The sequence below is a fragment of the Callorhinus ursinus genome, unplaced genomic scaffold, assembly GCF_003265705.2.
Source record: "Callorhinus ursinus isolate GAN/ISIS: 27379988/994484 unplaced genomic scaffold, GSC_fseal_2.0 scaffold3, whole genome shotgun sequence".
NCBI classification, from domain to species: Eukaryota; Metazoa; Chordata; class Mammalia; order Carnivora; family Otariidae; genus Callorhinus; species Callorhinus ursinus.
This window is the reverse complement of record NW_027397065.1, coordinates 87,363,418-87,386,370: the sequence shown is the minus strand read 5'-3', so window position 1 is coordinate 87,386,370 and position 22,953 is coordinate 87,363,418. Positions and strand designations below refer to the sequence as shown.

General features: G+C 46.8%; 1 protein-coding gene across 3 annotated transcripts in view; it reads left to right on the top strand.

Annotated features, from left to right (window-relative positions):
- Positions 1-22,953, top strand: part of ADCY2 (adenylate cyclase 2) — a 412,639-nt gene that overhangs the window by 344,324 nt on the left and 45,362 nt on the right. For all 3 annotated transcript variants that reach the window (XR_012377669.1, XM_073891097.1, XM_025867481.2), the window contains exons 16-18: positions 1,780-1,917; positions 6,388-6,507; positions 12,086-12,255. Coding sequence is in view for 2 of the 3 variants with exons in the window: in XM_073891097.1 (XP_073747198.1) it covers positions 1,780-1,917; positions 6,388-6,507; positions 12,086-12,255 (428 nt within the window). In the remaining variant the exon portion in view is untranslated. The remainder of the gene's footprint in view (positions 1-1,779; positions 1,918-6,387; positions 6,508-12,085; positions 12,256-22,953) is intronic.

Genomic DNA, 22,953 nt, shown 5'->3' with positions numbered 1-22,953 from the left:
ACTGAGCTAAATTATCAGATCAGGATCCAAGCAGTGCTTTTTACTCAGAGCCGCAGTAGAATCAACGGTCTCCTTTTCCTTAATCAGATCCTTCTGCTTTGAGACTGATGTGTCTTCTCTCCTCGGCTCCCGCGAACGTCTTCGCCTCCCCCCTCCTCCTCTCTCTGCACCGTGTCTCAGGGCACATGCTCCTGTCACCCACTGTTTCCTTGTCCTTGTCGCCAGCCATGCTTACTGATTCTCACGTTTGGGACAGTTCTCTTCATGTGGCCTCTACGTGGTGACAGGATTGAAGAGAGAAGGCAGGCTGCCTGGAGGAAACACTGTAGTGAAAAGGAGGGGAAATGAGGTTTTGGTTTTTTTTTCATACTGGTAGGAAGCAAGAGAATTTTAGTCCCTAAAATGTCTCTGAGAAGTATTATGTTTTCTTCATAAATGTAACAAGAAGAGCTAAGGCTTCTGTGTCCCGCCCTTGGTGCCTGATGTAGCTCATTTAATCTCTTACAAGACCAAGAAGCCTGGCATTATTACGCCCTTTTTAGAGATGAGGAAGCTGAGACCAGGAAGGATAGTCACCCCACAGAAAGTCTCTCAGCTGTAGGGGGTCTGATCCTGGGCTCCTGGGCTGGTTCTTACTGTCCTAACCACCTCTCATCCTGTGTTGTAGGATCTCATGTAGGGGCGCCTGCGTGGCTCAGTCAGTTAAGCATCACGACTCTAGGTTTCGACTCAGGTCATGATCTCAGGGTTCTGGGATTGAGTCCCGTGTTGGACTCCACACTCAGCACGGAGTCGGCTTGGGTTTCTCTCTCTCTCCCTCTGTCTCTGCCCCTCCCCCCGCTTGAGCTCTCAATCTCCCTCTAAATGGATGAATGAAATCTTTAAAAAAAAGAATCTGATTTAATCACTGTATTAGCGTTTGACATACTGCGATGCTTCCATTAAGACTAAAGCTGACGTAGGGCGCCTGGGTGGCTCAGATGGTTAAGCGTCTGCCTTCGGCTCGGGTCATGATCCCAGGGTCCTGGGATCGAGTCCCACATCGGGCTCCTTGCTCAGTGGGGAGCCTGCTTCTTCCCCCCGCCCTCTGTTCTCCCCCTGCGTTTGTGCTCTCTGTCTCTCTCTCCTTCTCTCAAATGAATAAATAAAAAATCTTTTTAAAAAAATAAAGAGGGAGAATGTCCTGTTTTGTGTTTTTAACACAATTAAAAATTTGGAAAAGAACCTCTCCAAATGGAAAGAAGCCCCCACAGGGCAGGATGAGGTAAAGCCATCAGCGGAACACACGCCCGACAGCAGTGGGTGTTGTCTGTGGAGGTACGGGCATCAGTCTGCTTTGGGGTCCACTTGTATTCTTAGGATGAGCTACCTGCCCATCTGTTTTCTGTCTGGATTGGCTGAGTGATGATAATTGCTTTAGCATTGCTGTGATCTGAGACCCAACACATCCCCCAACATGGTATAATTAACTGGCACATTCTTCCTTTACCAGAGATTTTTTTTAAAAAAACAATTTCAGGTCTCTTTAAAAGGACATACAGGCACGTTCTACATTTATCATAGAAATTTAACTAATTTGTTCTTTATTTGTAACAATGATGCCAACATAATTTTAATAAGGTTTATGACCTGGTCTGGGCCTCGGGGGGCGGGGCGGGGGCAGAGCCTGCTCCTTTTCTCTGTGAAGAATACTGAGGTCTCTGGTCATTTTAAACATCACGAAGAAACTCAAGAGAATACGTAAACCAGCAATGCATTTCCTTTTCTGTCTTCTCCCAGCAATGCAGCAAGAAGGCCTCGGTCTCTCTCCTGTGGCTGTTGAAGTCGTCCGGCATCATTGCGGACCGGCCCTGGCCGCGGGTCTCCCTCACCGTCCTCACCACAGCCATCATTCTGACCATGGCCGTGTTCAACATGGTGAGTCAGGGCTCCCGCCAGCACGGCCCTCTTGGCTTCCGGTGCTGGACTCAGTGGGATTTTTCCAACCTTGACCGTAGCTCCGAGGTGACACCAGTTATCGCCTATTCAAATCACCCTCCACCTGCTGCACCAGCAGCTTCCCACCTCCCTGCTGGCTATGGAGACATTAATGACATTAAATGTCAGCACGGTAATCATCAAAGATCACAGAACCATCTAGATACAGGGAGTGCAGTGGGAGAGGTGTCCTGCTCTGGAGTCTAAAAGGCCCAATCTCAAACGTTAGCTGCCCGCTTTTCCAGCTGTGCGATTTTCGAGGGTGTTCATTAAACGTCCACGGACTCCATGTCCACTTCTGGGTCCAGGAGCGAATGATGGAGAAAGAATTCTTGAAACATTTTTGGTGCAAAAAGGTGCCTTTGCTATAGCACAGGGACAGGACCTATGGGCAGGAGTAGCTACACCAGGGTTGTGAGGAGTGACCGATTCTAGACCTTGTAGTTAGTGGGGCTTAGGGATAGTGTAAATCCTAAGGAATCTGGAAGCAAGGCTTCCAGGACCTTGAGGGGCTAGCTGCTTGCTAAAGCAAGGTTATTTACTACTGCCTAGTAAAACCATAGTTGCGAGACTCTTCAGATGTGGATCTGTGGGCCATATGCTTGGACGGGAATTGCTAACATATATCTTGGGGGGGGGGGTGTTTATGGTTATCAGAGGGAAGTCAAACTAACCAGAGCAAAGCTATAGTGGAAAACATGAAAGAAATTCCTGGAGGGAGCTGTAGGAGTCTTACAGTCTCCTGCCTGGAGACTCCGAGCCCCGGCAAAGTCTGGTCTTTGTTCCGTCCACTCCCTTCTCGCTACCACGCTTAGGACAGAACCAGGTCGTTTGTGAATATTTAACCAGCGGTCTCTCTTACTGTATCGGTGGGACCATTACAGGTATACCTTCAAAACAGACGTGCAGCTAATCCACGCACATTTCAATGCATCCCTATTATTCTGACATTATCACCATCAACCATAAGGCATGAAGATACTTCATATTTTGGATGTTTTACTGGTTGTTGGAACTACAGAGTATCATGTACAGTCCTTGCCTTCCAGAAGCAGAAAATCAAGGTGAGGAGGTAGAAATTAAATAATAAGGACATAGTTTTTGCCAATTAGCTTTCCTTTGGCATAAAAAGATCTTTGGGGCATAAATATGTGCCTGGTGAATTGCTAGATGCTAGAACCCAAAGCCTGGTCCCTGCCTCCGGGAGTTCACAGGGAAGTGCAGGAGACTGGCAGCTGGATGAACCCATCGTGGGTCTCGGAGCCAGAGCCAGAGACGTATGGAGAGGTGGCCAGGAAGGAGCACGTGGCCGGCTGCACTGGGTTCTAGAGGACGGGTAGAAAGAGTTCAGCAGAGTGGGAGCAGAGGTGAAGAGGAGGGGAGACCTGGGGCATCTGGGACTCGACCGAGGGCAGACATTGGTACTAAGAAGGAGTGAAGGGGCTAGGCTGAAGGGGCCCTCGGATGCTTTCTTGGCGTCTGCCCTACCTTTACTCCGTAGAGCGTGCCGTTCCTTCTGATACACGTGGCGATTCAGGTAAAGCTGACGCCAACGGGAAGCAAGCGATGGGATGGCCTCTTCATCTGCTTCACTCCGCCTAGAAATCCATCTTGAGTAGTCCTGGGACGGGGGTGCCCTTGGCCTGCTAAAACCAGGATTCATCATCTAATGTTGTAGAGACCGAACCTACTACATGGAAAACAGATCTGATTGCATTTCATGGAGAATATTTGGGGTGAATGAGGGCCGGTCACTGTCTGTAAATGGTTGAGGAGCTGAGCATTTAGGAGAAGATTTTATCTATATATAAACTGTTTCCTTTGGAGAAAAAATTACATCCTCAGGAGCAGAAATACATCTCCCAAAATTGTTTTCCTTTCTCACAAAGAATGGAGTTTGTTGCCAACTAAGGTAGAGAAGTCTGTGGGACACACATTAGAAGTATGATGGATGACCCTCAAGAGAGAAATGAAGTAAGGCTTTGTTCCACGTTCTGAGCCATCTCCTGCAGCAGGGGCTGTGAGCAAGGAGGAAGCCGGATGACCTTTTTCTGTCCATCATTTGTACTGATATCTGGTGCCGTGAAATTAGTGGGTCTCTTCCAAGCAGATGCTGCTGTCATATTTATGATTTCAAAGAAACATCATAAAATGGTATGAAAGCCGACATTAGGTAAAGAAAGGAAGTCATCTTCCCTGCTTGTAAATCCTTCTTATGATTTCTTTTTAAACACAGAAGGGGAAGGACTTTTTCACCAAGGTGCGGTCTTTGCCCACATCTGAAGATTTATAGAGGAGTGCCCTCCAGCTACTCGGACCCCTGTCCCCTAAGTTACAGTTATGGGAGACAGACACAGGGTCCCATGTCATGGGCCACACTGATGCAGCATTCAGAGGCTGAGCACCAGTGGGTGCTGTGCAGGGGAAGTGGGCCCCCAGGGTCACCCACTCACGCTCGGGCAAGAAGACCCCTTCCGCCGGGACATGGCTGTCCTCCAGTCTTTACCTGGGCACCATTAAGTGCTCTCAGTGTGATTTCTTTGCCTTTTTTCCTAACTCTGCTTCAACCCCCATCCTGGAGAGGTTTCTGTTTAATTTAACATAGCTTTTTTTTTTTTCAAGATTTTATTTGTTAATTCATGAGAGACAGAGAGAGAGAGGAAAGAGAAGCAGAGGGAGAAGCAGGCTCCCCGCGGAGCAGGGAGCCTGATGCGGGACTCGATCCCAGGACCCTGGGAATCATGACCTGAGCCAAAGGCAGACGCTTAATCGACTGAGCCACCCAGGCGCCCTCAGCATAGCTTTTTGAATTTGTTTAGTGCTTCCTTGGGGAACACAATTTCTAGACTGACTGAGCCCCTCTCCCAGGTTGTGGTTTTGCTATTTTTTAGCATTCGTTTGCCCAGTGAAGGCTGATCCAGACCTTGGACTCACATTTTAAAGGAGGAGCAGCTCTTCTGTGTGCGTGTGCTGGGGGAGAGCTGCTTGCTTTGCTCAAGTCACTGGGAAGAAAGTTGAATTTTCTCTTCAAAAAACGTTTCCTTTGGAAGTCACAGCCTCACTCAGGTCCTCTTGCAAAGCTCTTGTGAGTTTTAAGTGTTCTGTTTGGGATAAAACAGAAATGCTTTCCTTTTCTTCCTTTTTTTCTGTTTTTAATGTTTCTTAGTTTTCTCCTGGGTAAAGTATGCGTAACGTAAGATTGATCGTTCTAACCATCTTGCAGTGTGCCGCTGAGTAGCACTGAGTACATTCACACTGTTGTGCACCCACTAACTGCCCACCGCCTGCTCCCCCAGCACCTGGTAACCTGCATTCTCCCTCCCGGGCATTGGCCTGGTCTAGACCCCTCCTGGACCCGGGATTGCACGATGGTCATGTTCTTGGGTCTGACTTCCGTCACAGAGCGTGTTCTCCATGTTCTTGTTTTCCCTGATGCACATTCCCTCCCCGGCAGGGGAGCCCCTCGGGGCACCCTGAATTTTTCCAGCCTCAGGCAGGCAGCCCTCATGAACGTTTCTCTAGTATCAGTGGCCGTCATCGTCTTGACCTCAGAAGGGGGGGCCGTGTGGGCAGCACCGCGAGGGCTGGAGCTGCCTGCCGTCACCCTCTGCCCTTGGCCGTGTGCGGCGCCCTTCCACAGGGGGTCTCTGCGTGCATTGTCAGTGGCTCATATTGATTCCAGCCCTGAGATCCCACAGCCTTTACGAGAGAGCCAGTATCTGGATGAGAGCTAACCATCTTCGTTCCCTCACGGTTACATTTCTTTTAAATCAGGACCGCTTTCCAGCAGTCCTTACTCAGAGCATTCACCTTCCCAACTTCTTATCCCTCACGATCCTGAACTGCCAAGCACTCACGAATAATACACACAAATGCTCACACCCATTACTGCATTTGGCCGACACAATTTCTTATAATCAGAAAGCCCACAGACCCAGTTAATGTTTGAAGCGAGGTGATGAAGACGCTGCAAAAAAAAAAAAAAGATTAAAAATTTAAAAAAAAATCCGAAGGCTCTGATTTCTTGGTAGAGAGTTGAATGTCTGTGTGCGAGGTGTTGTCAGCCTCAGACCTAATTCTAACCAAACCCTCTGCCCTGTGCTTTGTACATTTTTAATTTAATATTTAACAGAGGTGTTTCTGTTTCCTTTAATATCGGTCGTGTAGGTCTAGAAATTCACTAGAAGCATGGAGCACAACAACCAATAGTTATCTGCTTATTTAATAGAAATTCTCAAAGCTTCAAACAGGAGAAGATGAAGCTATCGGCATTGGAAATACAGACACCGGATTGCCCACATAATCCTGCTTACCGTGCAGAAGGAACGTAGCCATTAATAACTTAGCGCCAACCTGCTAACTCTTTAATCTCCTGTGCACTAAGTCATTGAAAAAACATTTTCTTTGCAGTTTTTCCTGAGCGACCCAGAGGAAACAATTCCTCCAACTGCCAATACATCCAACACAAGTCTTTCCGCCTCCAGTAATCAGGCAGCGATCCTGCGGGCACAAAATCTGTTTTTCCTCCCGGTAAGAACATTTTGCTCGTTATTATTGCTTTTGTTGTTTTCCTGTGAGCTGTCCTCGCATTCCATGTGACAGCCTCCAGGTTCTGATCTGCTCTTGACTTCACTGTTTCCTCTTTGGTGTCGATACCTGAGTAAGCCTGGACCAGCTACAGACTGCCAGCCTTCAATCAGAGCAGCCCTGCCTGGCTGGCAGACACCAGTGAGACACGTGCACACATCCAGTGTCATGGTCATGCTCTCCCATATGTCTCTTGCTTTGCTTCTCGTACTGCTATATTTTTTACCTTGTATCTCAGCATCTGACGTTCGATTGTAGGTCACTGACGTTCTGGATTCGTTGCGTAGAGGTTTTGCTCATTGTCCCAGGGGATGAGTGTTGGATTTCCTGACTGATGAGGGGGGGACCACATCGAGGATTTCGGTCTTTCCTTTGGCTGCAAACACTGCCCACTGATAATATCCTGCAGTCATCCTTGCCCACTGACCCATTTTAACCAATGTCCAGAAGGGCCGAGATTGAAATTTCAAACTTTGCTAACATGTCAGTCTTTTCAGTGAAAAGGGTTAACTCCCTTTTGCTTATTTACTATTATTATTTACTCTTTAGTAACTTCCTTTCATGAATCATTTGTGCAGAAAAAAAGCTCTGATACTCTCCTTTCCTGCATAATCCTCTAGAGTAGCTTAGATTATTCCCATCCAGTTTCTGTGTCATATAGTCTGTTCTGAGAGTGCTAAAGGAACCATTTTGGGGATTGAAACTGGTAATTTGGTATGTGTACTTTAAAAATTCCTTACCGGCTTTTTAAACTCCATTAACTACGGTGATAAAGGAGATTTCCTTCCTCGTTCTTCTTTCACTGATTTGTTCCCTTGCTATTTGGCTTTGATCCTTTTCCCCATCTGTCTTCAGTTTCCCGGGAAGCTCCCAGCTCTGTGTGCAGAGTAGGGGTGTCTGGTATGTTTTTGAGGCTTCTGAGGGAAGTGGACCAAGGTCCCTAATGATGTCCCCGCGGGCACGGGAAGGGAGCCTGGCATAAGCTTCATCCCTTGTCCTGGGGGTCCTGGCGCTCATTTAGGCATTATCGTAAACCCGCGTGCGTGTCAGACAGCATCTTTTTTGTTTCAGTGATGTGAAAAGTGAGAGCCAGGATGCATGTTAAGGGTTTATTGTCTCTGACCTCACTGTGGGCAGTTTGGAGCCGCCTTCTGTAGAGAAAGGAACTGTGGTCCAGCCCTTCGTCCTTGAATGCAGGGCACTGGCTCGCACGGGGGTGCACAGGCCCGCGGAGGGAGAGAGCATCCCAGGGAGTGTTCACAAGGCACTTTCAGGGGTTTACAGTGAATATGCATTCTCATAAGAAAGGAAAGGATAGCTGGCAAAGCATTTTTTAAAAATCTCTCCATCCAGTTTTTTCGGATGGAACAGCCCGCTGTGCTTGGCCTCAGTAAAAGCTGTAAGTTCATCCCTCTGAATCTCATTGAGGTAAGTCCGTATGACATCTTATTTTTAAAAGAAGCAAATCATTAGAAACCCAAGATGGGGAAAAGTAACATTTATTCAATCCTAAAAGATTCTGAAAAAATACACAATAGACTCTTTAAAATCTAGGTCGGACTTCATCCACAAGCCACTATTGTCCCAATAATAAGTCCTCAGGGAGAGGATTATGATGAGCTTTGCCAAGGAAGCCCCACATGCCCCAGCACTGTCTGCACAGAAACTGCATTATTAATGTGCTGGAAACATCCTGGCTTCCCCCTTCGTTGACCCAAGGGAACATCAGGAAAGCCATTTGTGGATGTCCACAACTGACCCCATCGTACGTGGTATCTGAGGCTGACAAGGTGGTGGGCCATAAAGTGATAGAACTCTTCTTGTGGTAATCTGTAATAGCCACCAAAGAGCATAAAAATAGATATACTTTTTACCCCACAATACTCATTTCAGAAATTAATCTTGCAGGTGCAAACACTTAGCTACAACGGTGTTCATCCAAGCGTTTATGTAACATCGAGAACAAACAAGAAAGTAAAAGGAAACCAACAACCTAAAAACTAGAATACATTTGATTGTTTAAATAAGTTCTGCCCACAAACAATGAATCATGGAACACTACATCGGAAACTAAAGATGTAGTGTATGGTGATTAACATAACAATAGGTTTTTTTAAAAAGAGGAAAAAATAAATAAATAAATAAATTCTGCTATTTAGTTATAGCCAGCCATTACAAAAGATGTTGTGGCAAAATGTTTAATGGCATAGAAATATATATTCACAATCAATTGTTAATTGAGAAGCATCACTTAAAAACATTCCAAAATATGTCCCCAATTTTCTAAAATACTAATACCGGTAATAAGTAGCACACCAAAAAAAAAAAAAAAAAAAAAAAGGCTGGAAAGATATACCCAAAATAATCAATAGTTGCTCAAGTTGGTTGTTGGAGATTATAGGAGACCCTTCTTTTTATATGTGTCCTTCGTATATTCCCTAATTTTTTTAAAGACTATATTTGAGAGAGAGAGAACGCACACACAGGACCAGGGGCAGGGCAGAGGGAGACCCACGGCTCGGGGCTCAATGCCGGGCTCAACCTGGGGCTCAGTCCCAGGACCCCAAGATCATGAACTGAGGCGAAGGCAGGGGCTTCACCGGCTGAGCCCCCCAGGCGTCCCTGTATATTCCCTAATACGCCCTGTATTTCCTTGATTTCTGCCACGTCGGCAGTTCCTATCATTTCATCTGAAAACCTGCCCTGTGAGTTTGCTGTTCCTGGAATTCCCGTTTTCCTGGTGAGGGCACTGAGGCCCAAAGAAACTTAAGGAAATTACCCAGGGTCATAGTGGTTGTTCCTTTGCCATTGAAACGCAAGTTGATTCCATCGATCAGCGGTATCAAACGTGTTAATAATCATATTAACTAATGTTAACTTCCTTAACTTAAGATTAATATTAACAACTATTTAGTACTTAAAATAATATTAAAATTATAAATGTTAATAAATAATGCAACCATTAACTAATATATCAACTATATCAAAATTATATAGAAATAGGTCAGCAGTCATTACACCCTAATAGAAGTCAGTCCGGGAGCCTGCCGCCGAAACCCTTGCCCACCCGAGCCCTTCCTGGCAGGTGCCTTATCACTGAGAACAGCTGATCTTCAGAAGCCCTGGCCTGGCCTTCTCAGCTCTCCCCCCTCATTCACACATCCCTCTGTCGCTGTCTGCAGGCTGCCCCCTACCTTTAATCAGTTCCCAAACCACCTTGGGCACGGCCTCCAAGTGTTCCAGAAAGGCTATTTAATAAAGAACGGACTAAATGCTACTTCCCATTAATGTGTATATTCTAATCAATATTCCTGAAATATGAAAACTTTTTAAAAGCCTAAGAACGGATTTTAAAAAGTGAAACCATGGGCATATTTGCATAGGTATTGGCACCTCTTTTGTATGACAGGTGTTAAAGAAAACCTTTACAGTCCTATCCGCACCCCCCCACCGTGCATACGTTGATACACACAGTGGTTCCTGATTCTGCTCCTTCCCCTAGGCTGACCTTGTTGATAATGTTCATTCTATGGTTTTCAGCATGATTTTAGTAGCAGCATCCTGTTGGAACTGAGAGTCTCCCCCACTCCCCCCGCCGGCTCCCAGGGCAATTTCATGGCTTTTAAGGAGCCGTTCTAGAATACTCTTGATTAGTGACTGAAAGACCGCTAGGTTGTAAACCAGGGCCTCTCAGACTCTTCATGAGGAAGGCCCTGTTTTCATTCTGTTTTTTTGTTTTTTTTAATTTCCAATCTGTCTTGGAATGATACTTTAGAAAAATATAATAGTGAGTTAGCAGAAAAATGAACTAAAAAAAGATGTGAGAAGTAGAAGCCTGTATCTTACTCAATTCAGTAGGCACGAGCCTCCCTGCCAGGCAGCTGGGCACGTTCCCTGCCCTGAGGGGACCTCCCCAGGCCCTCTGCAGAGCTGCCTGGTCCGCATCCAGTGGCTGTCCCCAGGCCTGGGGCACATCCTGCCGTGAGCCCTCACGCCTGCCCTCTGAGGGTAACAGTGGCCGCACTCCGTGGAAATAAGGACTGGCTTCAGAGCCTGCGCATCCTCCCTGGCCTCCTGCATCGGGGGAGACTGAGCCGTTGCTCCCACCTGCTCCCACGAGTGTCCCAGCCTGAGCAGCCCCGTCCGCACACATGTCTTCCCTCTTTTCCTCCTCTTGTTCTCTGTTGTAGGGGGAGTGGTGTCAGCATCGGGGAGAACTCACATCGGGAAGGTAATTTGGGCCAGAGAAAGGATGCTTAGAACCCTCAGGGCCCCGTGAAGTGCAGCCACCGGGGGGAAAGCATCACCTCCTAAAGGGTGACCCAGTTGCCGTGTGATCAGGGACAACCGCTGGTCTTCCTGGGGAAGCTGACATGCCGGGTCCAGGTCCCCGAGAGTACAACATCTGGGCTGACACCAAGCACCCCTCTCACGGAGAAGGAAGTGCTTGGTGTGACCAGGGCAGCTCACTCCTCGCCTTCCTTTCTTCCCCAGGAACAGGATGGATGAGCTAATATCACTAGCCTTCCAGAGAGCTGACTCTGGATGGCCTTAGCCAGGGAAATAAAAGAGCTCGAGTGGTAAGAATAAGCAGCTCATACATGGCTTATTCCACATAATGACACGAAAATTGAGTGCCTTACAAACTGGGCTCTTTTATAAAGGCACGTTTATCAAACATCGTCGGATCTATGCTTTATTAAAATGATTAGACTTTATTGAGAGCTGCTTCCCTTCTAGGAAAGCAGATAGCTAACCTTGGTTCACAAAAACAGAGGGGTAGAGCAGATAAAGCCTTCGTGCGACTGGTGACCTTTCATTCAGCAAGTCACTCCTGGCTGGCAGGGCTCTGGGCTCCAAGCTCTGCTCACTCTGTTCAGTGACTTAAAAGGAGGACATTCTTCCCCTCATGTTATAGCTAAAGACACCGTGTCACACAGCCGGGTTAGGTCAGTGGCCCAAAGTAACCCCGCGAATGAGTGAGCCAAGGAAGGTTGCCTCAGGGCTCTCCCTTCTCAACGATGTCCATTATGGTAAATAGTGAGAAACACGCATCCTCGTGCAGGAGCGGCGTGGCTTCCTGGGGCCACACAGGATGGAATGTGCTTTCTTCCTCACACCTGGTTCTTTCCATTTCCTTGGGTTCCTGTCCGCTTCCGGGGAATTCGTGACTCACCCTGGCCAAAGCTTTTAGTTTGTTAAATCCTTCCTGCTTTAGACCCACTGTTTCTCTTTTAATAAAACACCTGGGCTTTCTTGTGCTTTTAAAACCCTGCGATGATTTATATCCTCTTAATAAATAAAGAATTGCAAGGCCGAAAGAGATTCTATGTACTACAACTTTTGAAATCTCTAAAGGTGTACAGAGTCCTATTGTTTTCATTTTCCAGAAGCAAATGATGAGCAGCCAGTTCATAAGCAGCCTGAGTGAACTTGGTGGTGATCCCCAATTTTAATGCTTACTCCAGCATTTCTCAGAGGAGATCCTGAGTAATTCATCTGATCTGTTTCCCTGTTCCAGTACTTTATCTACAGCTGCATTCTGGGACTGATTTCCTGCTCGGTGTTCCTGAGGGTGAACTACGAGTTGAAGATGTTGATCATGATGGTGGCATTGGTGGGCTACAACACCATCCTTCTGCACACTCACGCCCACGTCCTAGACGACTACAGCCAGGTCTTATTCGAGAGGTAACCCGCGTCCCTTTCCTTCTCCTTGGTTCTTTTGCGGGACGTTGATAACGTGAGTGTGCGTGGAGTAAATGTCGATGAGCAATATCCTTGTCATCGGCAATCACTGCACGTGGGTTTCTTTAAAACAAGGGTGCAGGAAGCTGGTGTGTGTCTTCGTTATAGATTTTATGTAGAATCGGTATCATCACATACATGTAGGGGATAGGAAGTGGTTTAGAGAGGAGATTTGTGTTCCCCTCTGGACTGTAATGATAAGTATAACCTAGGGTTTCTCTTCCTCAGTATTGTTAATACTTCGGACTGAATAAGTTTCCCTTGCGTTGGGCAGTGAGGGGACCGTCCTGGGCATTACACGATTCTTAGCAGATCCCTGGCCCCTACCCACTAGACGCCAGACACAACTACCCACCCCAAGTCATGACAACAAAAGATTTCTCCAGACACTGCCAAATGTGCCCCCCAGGCAAAGTGCCCCCCCCAGTCCAAAACAGATGAATCAGCCTACACAAAAGTACCGGAAAAGATTCACAAGTTACAGCATTAAACTTCTTAGGGGAGATTTCCTAAACTACTCTTGCGTGGAGGGAGTATGGTCAACTGGCAACTGTCTGTTCTATGAAGAGATTGACTTTCAAGAAAAGATACAACTGTGATCGCATCCCGCCCTGAGGTTGGGAACATTGGAAGAATGTTCCTCAAGCCCTTCCTCAGGTTTATAAAAGGTTTCTTGCCATCAAATTACTTCCATATACTTACAATGAATATTTATCCCCTGCTTGAAAAAAAAGTAATCATTATGATATTCTCCATCTCACATCTTAATGGCAAAACTTTATATATCACGCACTAGGTTTATTTCTGGACCCACCAGCCTTTAAATTTTTTCTATAAGCGTGTGGCATAATCCTCCATAAATTATCTGTATCTCTTTTAATTTAAAATAAACACCTTAAATATTTTCATAGATGTGTGGCTCCAGAAAGACGGCTTGTGTTCCCAGCGCATGGCCACTTACTTCTCCATTGGAGGCTCAGTGTCAAGTACAGCGTGCACCTTACTGTGTGCACGTTCCTTACCAATAAAAACACTTTCAGAAACACCACAGCAGCGCGTTCTCCTCACATAATTTAATTTCCATCATCCTCCACACCACGAAGCCCTAATAATTTGTAATCAAGCTGAGAGGAGTAGAGTTGCAAAAATGCATAATGGTATTAAGGAAAGTTTGATTCCTTAGCAAGGATGAGAATGAAATCAGGAGTTAATTTCCCAATCATTTCTCAAAGTCGCCAAGCAAACACGCTTTACTATTTCTCTACTATACCCAGAGAGCCTGTGTCAAATCCCTACATAAATGCGGTGTTACTGATTTTTATGCACAGCTGACGATTCTGCTGAATTTCCCTTTATTAAATTTGAAGCTCCTGAATATGCTACACATCTGAAGAAAAAGAGGAAATTAGATAAGCGAGTTTCTGATGGAGAGAGAATGACTTCTGGGGACCAGAGACAGACACACGATCTCTGCTTACAACTGAGCAGCAGTAGAGTCGTTCCTTGGTTGAAGAAAAGGAGTGTTTACTTTCAGAGTCCTTCCGTTTCCTTCAGGATCTTTTGTGTGTCTTCTCCGAGTTCTGTCTTTATAAGAACCTTACGGCTAGAGAGGGCTGAGCCGAGAAGCCTCAGGGACCTGCCTCCCCACCCCCCTCCGCCTCACCTCCCCACCCCCCTCCGCCTCACCATAGGGCTCTGACATTTCCACACCCCAGAAGGAAGAAGCGTTCCTCCACCCAACGATGACTGTTCCTGGCAGAGTAACAGAATATCTTGAAATTAACACATTTTCTCAATGTCAGTTGAAAACTAACCCCAAATGAGAGACTCTTAAGAGCAGGAGTCTTCACCTTCCTCCTGATTTCTCCAGCCTCATGTTTGATGTAACTCTGGGACTCATGCCAGTGTGTTCTTTGTTCTCTAAGATTCACGAGACTTTGCCATCAGACACCTGCTAGGGGTTTCCCCATCCTTTGCCTTGTGTCGTTGCTGACACAACTCTTTCCGACAGAACACTAGGATCCTTAGAAAAACAAAAGCCCCCTGCTCTGGGGCAGTGCCTTGAGCTGGAACATTCCTAAATTCCAAGCCAGAGGCCCCCTTCATGGAGGGAGCTGGCTCACAGGAGTGCCAAGCAGCACATCTGTTCCTGATTGAGCTCATCTGTGTCACTGAAGATGAGCTTGGTCCTGTCCCTTTTCGGACTTATTTCTGGCCTTTGCATCCTTGCCCTCCCTTTCCACTCCTGGCTTCCTGGTTCTTGTCCCGGTCTTCTTTCTGGAATGTGTGCTTGGCTGTGGCAGTGAGTGTCCTTGGTGCCCACCTTGGCCTCTGGATTGGTCCCCATGTGGGCCCCGAGCACTGTCGGCAGACCTACCCCACGCTTCTGCTGAAGACTGAGCAGCCCCCTCACTCTGCAGAGGTGGGGAGTACCCCCCCGGATGAATCCACTGGGGCTCTGTTGCCCGCCGTCTCCTTTCCTATGACGCAAATAATAGATACTCTCGAATCGAGGACAGAGAAGGTCTGAACCAAGTACCACTCTGATATCCACAGTGCCTGGAACCATGCCTGCCATTGGGTAAGTAAGGAGGTGCTCGATAAACATCTGTTGGATACATGAATAACAGCAGGTGCACCCCCGAATAATCAGAAGGGCCCCAGTCCTGGCTGTAACGGAAAGTCTCACCTAATCTGCTTCCCTGAAGACAGAGGCTCATTGAAGATGTGTCTTTTCAGGGACAGCATCAGCTCTGTTTGTAGTCTTGTATTTCAAGGGCGAGTCCGAGAGGGCATTTCTGCTCATAAGGCAGTGCCAGGCCAACTTCTGAATACATAGTTGGACAGCACTTTTGTCCGTATGTGAGTTCACCGTGACCCATGTTTCAGGGACCTTCTCAGAACCACATGTGACATTGATCATGGACCGGCCAACAGGATGGTGCAAGTCAATAGGGAAGTTTTTGCCAGTGGGGTCAGCAAAGGAAACAGGAGAAGTATGCACTAGAAAAACTCCAGATCAATGGATAATTTAGAAAATGGCATCAGAGATACTCTTATTAGAGTTTGACGAATGTGGAAAGCCTACTCTAAAGGAGAGAAAAAGACCACTTTGAGAGGACATGCCATGAACAATTCATCAAATGGAGGCCAGCAATGCCGCAGTACCTATCATTATCTGTGTTCATGAGATTCTGGTAAGTCCTCACGGTGAAGGAAGCTCAGAGGTTTCTGGTATTTAGAAGGTCCAGAACAACATATCTCCTCCTTCGGCATTTACGACATCGTCCATCTTTCTGTAAGGGCAGGATGTTTACTGAACCAATTAATAATGATTCTTGTTCCTTCCCATGACAGTCTCCCAAAGCCCTCAGCCAACATGGCCAGGGACCCCAGGCTGTCTGTCCCAGCGATGGTGATGGTGATGAGCGTTGATATTGCTGGAGGATGTTTTTGTTTCAAAGACCCACCCTTCCCATGTCAAAGGCTTGCCACAGAGTCTGCAACACACTGTCAGATTTTTCCTGTGAGTTTTTACCTTACAGAACTAAAAAGTCTCAAGGGATGAGTATTACCATTTAATATGGACCCGGAATGATACTAATTCACCTGAGTGAGGGAAATGTGCCTTATAACTCTGAAGAGGTAAGGGTGTGGGAGAGCTTGAACAGAGGAGATAACAGGGAACTCTGTGGGCTAACCAGCTCTGTTTGAGCACTTCGCCGAATAAGACAGGGCCTCTGTGGACAGCACATAACTAAGGCGTGTAAGTAAGCAGTGATACCCAGTGCCCAGCCTCATTCAGGAGCTCTGGGTGCTTGCTGGTGGAAATGTCCGTGTAATTCTTACACTTCCTTAAAGCTCCATATCAATGACAGTGATGGAGATACTCAAACGTCTATCACTGAGAGCTCTGAATTACACACCTTCAGTGTGGCATTGTTTTGCTTTCTCTGTTTCTCCTACGTCTCATTCAAGATACAGAATTTGAGATTTTGTGACCCATTCTGACAGTGCCCCAACTTGGAATCAGCCAATGATGAGCTCCCTGAGAGTCTTGAGGAAGAACTACAGCATTAATCAGGATCAGCAGAAAGGCAGGAGAGCATCGCACATCCACTCTGGGGTGGAGGGCCTGGGGGTATTCCAAAGCACCTGAAATTCCTCTAAAGTCTCCACTTTCAAATTAAAAATGTATTCCAAATTAACATTCTAACCCATCCTGTATCCAAGTTAATGTTGAATAGTTTTGAAACTTTCAAACTTAATATCTCAGCTTCTCTTGCCCTTTCTGATTCCTGCTCCCTGTTCCAGCTCCAGAAAGTAAGGAACACACGTTTCTGGGTGGCTGACACCCACTAGCAGCCGCCCGGGAGGCCAGAGAAGGAGGTAGGTTGTCCAAGCTGCCAATTTAAGGAAAAAGCAAGTCATCCTAGGGCTGCTCACATTCCACCAAGCTTTCTTTTTTTCTATAAAAAACAACCATTAGTGAGCTACTTGGTTATCTAAACTCAAAGATCTGCTGTGATGTGGATCCACTTGCAGGAGGATACTTGATTTTTGGCTGTTTTGTTTTGTTTGATTTTAGAATAAGGGGAAAAAGGAGATTTCACAGAGCCTGTGCCCATAGACTGCAGAATACATATGTCATATCATCAGTTCCTCCATCTCTGATGCTGAAGCCATGCATAGCCCTCTGTCTTACTGCACCGATAGACCAGTTGCTTCCCACTTAAAATCGCCTCCACAGAACGAAACCACAGCCACATTCATGGGTGCATAGTACATCCATAGCAGAGGCCAGTGCTATCTCCCAGCCCCGGACTTTGTCATCTCTTCTGACCCGCAGCTGCCTGCAGGGCTCATTGCTCAGCATGAGCTTGTCCCTCCATGTGGTAGTCTGTTCCAGCCCAGAATGTCTTGCTTGGCATTTGTGAGTGACACTCTGAGAAAGCATAAGGCTCTGGGCCGTCTGTCCTTGGGTGACATTGGGCCACCCTCTCCGGAAGACTGCATAGGATTCTGGTGAATCTCTGTCCAGCCAGAGAGGAAAGAGTGTCTAGAAAGGAAGCCCCTTACGTTTCAAACCAAGATGATTATTCGTCCACTTACTCATCTGTTTTTATGACACACTTTTATTGAACACCCTTTGTATGCCAGGCCTGAGCGCTGGAGCCTGAGCACAGAGACGAAGAAAGTGTAGTCTCTGCTGTCAAGAAGATCACAGGGGCTCCTGGGTGGCTCAGTCAGTTAAGTGGCTGACTTGATTTCGGCTCAGGCCATGATCTTGGGGTCAAGAGATGGAGCTCCACGTTGGGTTCCATGTTGGGCGTGGAGTCTGCTTAAGATTTTCTCTCTCCCTCTCCCGCTGCCCCTCCCCCCGCACACTCTCTCTCTCTCTCAAATAAATAAATCTTAAAAAAAAAAAGAAGACGAATTTCCCAAAACGTCTCTATAAGAAAATCGGGTTTCATCAGAAGGCCGGCAGGAGACTTGTCAGGATGTCGTGGTTAAGCTTATCCTGCACACCTAGGAAAGGATGAGCTTGTGGGCCAGGCATGTGTCAGGGGGCCCAGAGCTGACTAACGCTGGAAAGACCTTGGAGAACTGTGGGGATTCAGAAGCGCAAGAAGGAAGGGACTTCAGCATCATGGCAGAATAAGATGTCTCTCGTCTTTGCCACCACCACCCCCACCAGCTCCAGTGATTTGACATCTGTCCAGGGACAAAAGTGCTGTTGCAGGAGCTGGGGGATCCAACAGTATATGCCACGGGGTCCAAGAGGCATCTCACGCACTTGAGGATCAGGTAATAGGCATACGGGCCCCGGGCTGTGAGCCGTGCAACAGCCGTGAACCAGCTCCAGCCCGTCGTGGCTGTGGTCCAGGGGCCCCTAGAAAACACTTGACAAGTGACCCACCCACAGAGCCTTGGAGCAAGTCCGGGTTTCCAGAGCAGACGTTCCAGCACACTGTCTGAACGCACTGCAGTGGGTAAGAGGAATGGCTTGACTCTACCCACACCCCCTGTCCCCCAGAAGGGTACAGCTGAGGCCCAAGGGAGATCTCCAATGCGAGCGAGCATCCACAGTGCTGAGTCCTGAGCTGCATGGTGGGGGCAGGGAGCAGCTGGGCAAGGACAGATAGGCACTCTCAAAGGGCCTTCCAGGGACACGGATCCTACTCACTGCATCGTGGCCTCCATTGAGAAGCCTGCCCAGGAGATTCTGGGAACACCTCACCCACAGATCCCCACACCTCCCACACCCTGACCCTGTGACCAGATCCCTGCCCACACTCCCAGTGGCAGAGAAGACAACGAGCTTTAGCAGATGGCTAGTGAGCACACACAGAAAGCCAGCTCGAATCTGAGGGCCAGGCAAGTTTTGTTTGGGAAAACAAAAGGAGGCTGTGAGTACTCTGCCCGGTGCCCTGCCCGATGGAGAGGAGGTGCGAAAGCTTAAGAACTCTGCCACGAGAGGGAGGAAGAGGCGAAGAGCAGGTATGACCAGGGACCTTCTCAGGGATCCTCAAGGTATTTCCATCCCAGACGCAGTTAATAAAGACTCAAGGGGGTAACTGCTCTTTCAGATTGAAGAAAGCGATGAAAAACCTCAAGGAACACAAAAACTCAAGAAAGAAAGGAACAGAGGAACTAAAGAACAGCCAGAGAACCATTAGTAACAGAGCATTAGAAAGTCCTTGTCAATCAATGTTACTCTCAATGGAAATGAAGTGAATTCTCTACCCAAAAGGCAAGACTGGCTGGATGGATAAAAACACACAAGAGGGGGCGCCTGGGTGGCTCAGTTGGTTAAGCGACTGCCTTCGGCTCGGGTCATGATCCTGGAGTCCCAGGATCGAGTCCCGCATCGGGCTCCCTGCTCAGCGGGGAGTCTGCTTCTCCCTCTGACCCTCCCCCCTCTCGTGTTCTCTCTCATTCTCACTCTCTCAAAATAAATAATAAATAAATCTTTAAAAAAAAAAAAAAAACACACACAAGAGGGCACCTGGCTGGCTCAGGCGGTTAGGCATCTGCCTTCAGCTCGGGTCATGATCCCAGGGTCCTGGAATCAAGTCCCACGTTGGGCTCCCTGCTCAGTGGGGAGTCTGCTTCTCCCTCTGCCCCTCCCCCCTGCTCCTGATCTCTCTCTCTCTCTCTCTCTCTCATGCTCTCTCTCTCTCTCAAATAAATAAATAAAATATTTTTTAAGAAACAACAGGTGTTGGTGAGGATGTGGAGAAATGGGAACTGTCTTACGCTGTTGGTGGGAATGCAAGCTGGTGTAGCCGTTCTGGAACACAGTATGGAGGTGTCTCAAAAATTTAAAAATAGAATTCCCATGGATGAAGGACCTAAATGTGAGACAGGAAACCATCAAAATCCTAGATGAGAACACAGGCGGCAACCTCTTTGACCCCGGCCACCGCAACTTCTTACTAGACACATCTCCAGAGGCAAGGGAAACAAAAGCAAAAATGAACCATTGGGACTTCATCAAGATAAAAAGTTTCTGCACAGCAAAGCAAACAATCAACAAAACTAAAAGGCAGCCTACAGATTGGGAGAAGATATTTGCAAATGACATATCTGATAAAGGTTAGTATCCAGAATCTATAAAGAATTTATCAAACTCAACACCTAAAAAACGAATAATCCAGTTAAGAAATGGGCAGAAGACACGAATAGACATTTTTCCAAAGAAGACATCCAGATGGCTAACAGACACATGAAAAGATATTCAACATCACTCATCATCAGGGAAATACAAATTAAAAGCACGATGAGATACCACCTCACACCTGTCAGAATGGCTAAAATTAACAATTCAGGAAACAACAGATGTTGGCGAGGATGCAGAGAAAGGGGAGCCCTCCTACACTGTTGGTGGGAATGCAAGCTGGTGCAGCCACTCTGGAACACTGGTTGGAGGTTCCTCAAGAAGTTAAAAATAGAGCGACCCTATGACCCAGCAATTGCACTACAAAAATACAGATCCGAAGGGGTACGTGCACCCCGATGTTTATAGTAGCATTATCAACAATCGCCAAATTATGGAAAGAGCCCAAAGGTCCATCGACTGATGAATGGATAAAGAAGAGGGGCTATATAGATAGATAGATAGATAGATAGATAGATAGATAGATAGAGAGAGAGAGAGATACACACAATGGAATATTACTCAGCCATGAAAAGGAAATTGCCATTTGCGACAACATGGATGGAACTAGAGTGTATTATGCTAAGTGAAATAAGTCAGTCAAAGAAAGACAAATACCATGTGATTTCACTCATATGTGGTATTTAAGAAACAAAACAGGTGACTATAGAGAAAGGGAAGAAAAATAAAATAAGATAAAATCAGGTAGGCAAACCATGAGAGACTCGTAACAATAGGGAATGAACTGAGGGTTGCTGGAGGGAGGTGGGTGGGGGTGGGTTAAATGGGCGATGGGCATTAAGGAGGGCACTTACTGTAATGAGCACCGGGTGTTGTACGTAAGGATGAATCACTAAATTCTACTCCTGAAACCAATATTACACTCTATATTAACTAACTGGAATTTAAATAAAAACTTGGAACAAAGAAAAATAGAATTACCATATAATCCTGAGTTTCTTTTAGGTACTTTTCTTCTCAAAAGTAAGAGGGGTCTACATCACCTAGGAAAACATAAAGATTTTAAGTGTAAGATCATGTTCGTGTCTCCATGCCTGGACTGCTTTCTCTCCTGAGAATTAAAAATGTCATTTTTTTACCTCAACTGAATAATTTGCCTTTAGGTTAGAGACTGGTCCCCCAGGCATTTCCTCCATATTGCTCATCCAATTTTGTAGGTTTCTTTGGTCTTTTATACTCTCAAAACTTGAGGGCCACAATGATTGCTCCATTAACAGCCTCAGGGTGAGGGCCCACCGTAAATTAGTGTGTGGCTGCAGGCTCGTTTGGGCATCTAAGTCTCCAGAGCCCAATTTTTAGGTATGAAAGAAAGCATATTCAGTCACATTTTGGCTAGAACTGTCACTGAGTTAGAAACTTTCTCAGTTATATTAGTGCTGCGTCCCCTACTTCATCACACTCGGGAATGGCACAACCAGACAAGGAAAAAGTCCAGAATGGGGATTTCAACCTTAAAACTTAAAGGAGAGAGAGGAGGCCTCACATCCAACTAGCTATCGTTTTTATGTAAATGACCAGCACGAGTGTCATAGGTTGGCTTGTCTCTCCCAAAAGAAGACATGGTGAAGTCGTAACCCCCAGTACCTCACAATGTGACCTTACTTGGAATAGGGTTGTTGCCGATGGATTTAGTTGAGGTGAAGCCCTACTGGAGTAGGGTGAGCCCTAACCCAGCGTGGCTGGTTTCCTTATAAGAAGATGGCTGTGTCGAGAGAATGCCATTTGATGATGGAGGCAGAGATTGAAATGATGCCGTGGGAAGCCAAGGAGCACCAAGGATTGGTGGCCAACCACCAGAAGCCATAATGAAGGAAGGAAGGATGTCCCCACAGGTTTCAGAAGGAGCACTTTCCTCCTGGCACCTTGATACCAGACATCTGGCTTCTAGAACTGTGAAATAATAAACGTCCATTGTTTTGAGCCACTCAGTTTGTAGTACATTGTTTTAGAAGCCCTAAGAACCTAAAGTGATCGTGGACACGTTGACTAGTCTAGATCCTGGGATTCTATTCTAGCTATTCTGGATGCTGCTACCTCTGCACTGCTCCCCTTCTGGCCTCTCCCACGTGCACACAAGGAGCAAAGTAACCCAGGAATGCATCTGTGGATGGACAGATTTCTCATTCAAACTTCAGGAGCCATCTGGCACTCGCCCATGCATGGCCCACATGGGAGAGAAAGTGTCCTACAAGAATCAGCCATTCTTCGTGGCTGGATGAATAAAGGAAGTTTTTGAGAAACCAAAATGCAATCCTTGAAAGCACAGGCAGTCCTTCTTAATAGACAGAGAGGGTCAGGAGCAGAAAAGGCATTCGTGTGTTGGCCTACGAGTCTATTCTGGAGGCTGGATGTGCCTCGTTATTTCCAAGGCGCAGTTAGGTCCCGTCCAGCAACTACTTGCCTTATCTTCTCTTGTCCTTCCTCCTCCAGGTCCCCAGCTCCTCCCACCACTCATCCTCACAAAGGCTCCAGATCTGGGAGACAGGTGGAGCAGAGCATTTCTGTCCCCTAAACCAATGTTCAAACACATTAATGTGAGGAGTCCCAGAAAAAGATTTCTTGTCTGTATCTTCTGTGTGATGAACTGAAAACCCCACCAGGCCCTGAATTGCATAAAGAGGGCCCTACGTCCCCCTCTCCCCAGTGATGGGGACCTAGGCTGGCTCTGCATTTTTTGGGACATCTGGTCCCTCACCTGGGAATGCAAGGAGGACCTGAGTTCTGATTGGTTGTACTGATGAAGGTGCTACAAGATCCTGACCTGGGAGTTAACATTTTACTCTTAGTTTGGGAGTGACAGGGGTGGGGGTGGAAGGGGAATGTCATAGCTGCTTTCTCAGACCCCTGGAATTACAAAGGAACAGAAGGTTCACAGAGCAAGATGAAAATGTCAGACTCCGCCCACGTATCTGAGAATGTTGGCTGTGTCTTACCACTTTCACTGCCTGGGCAATATGTTG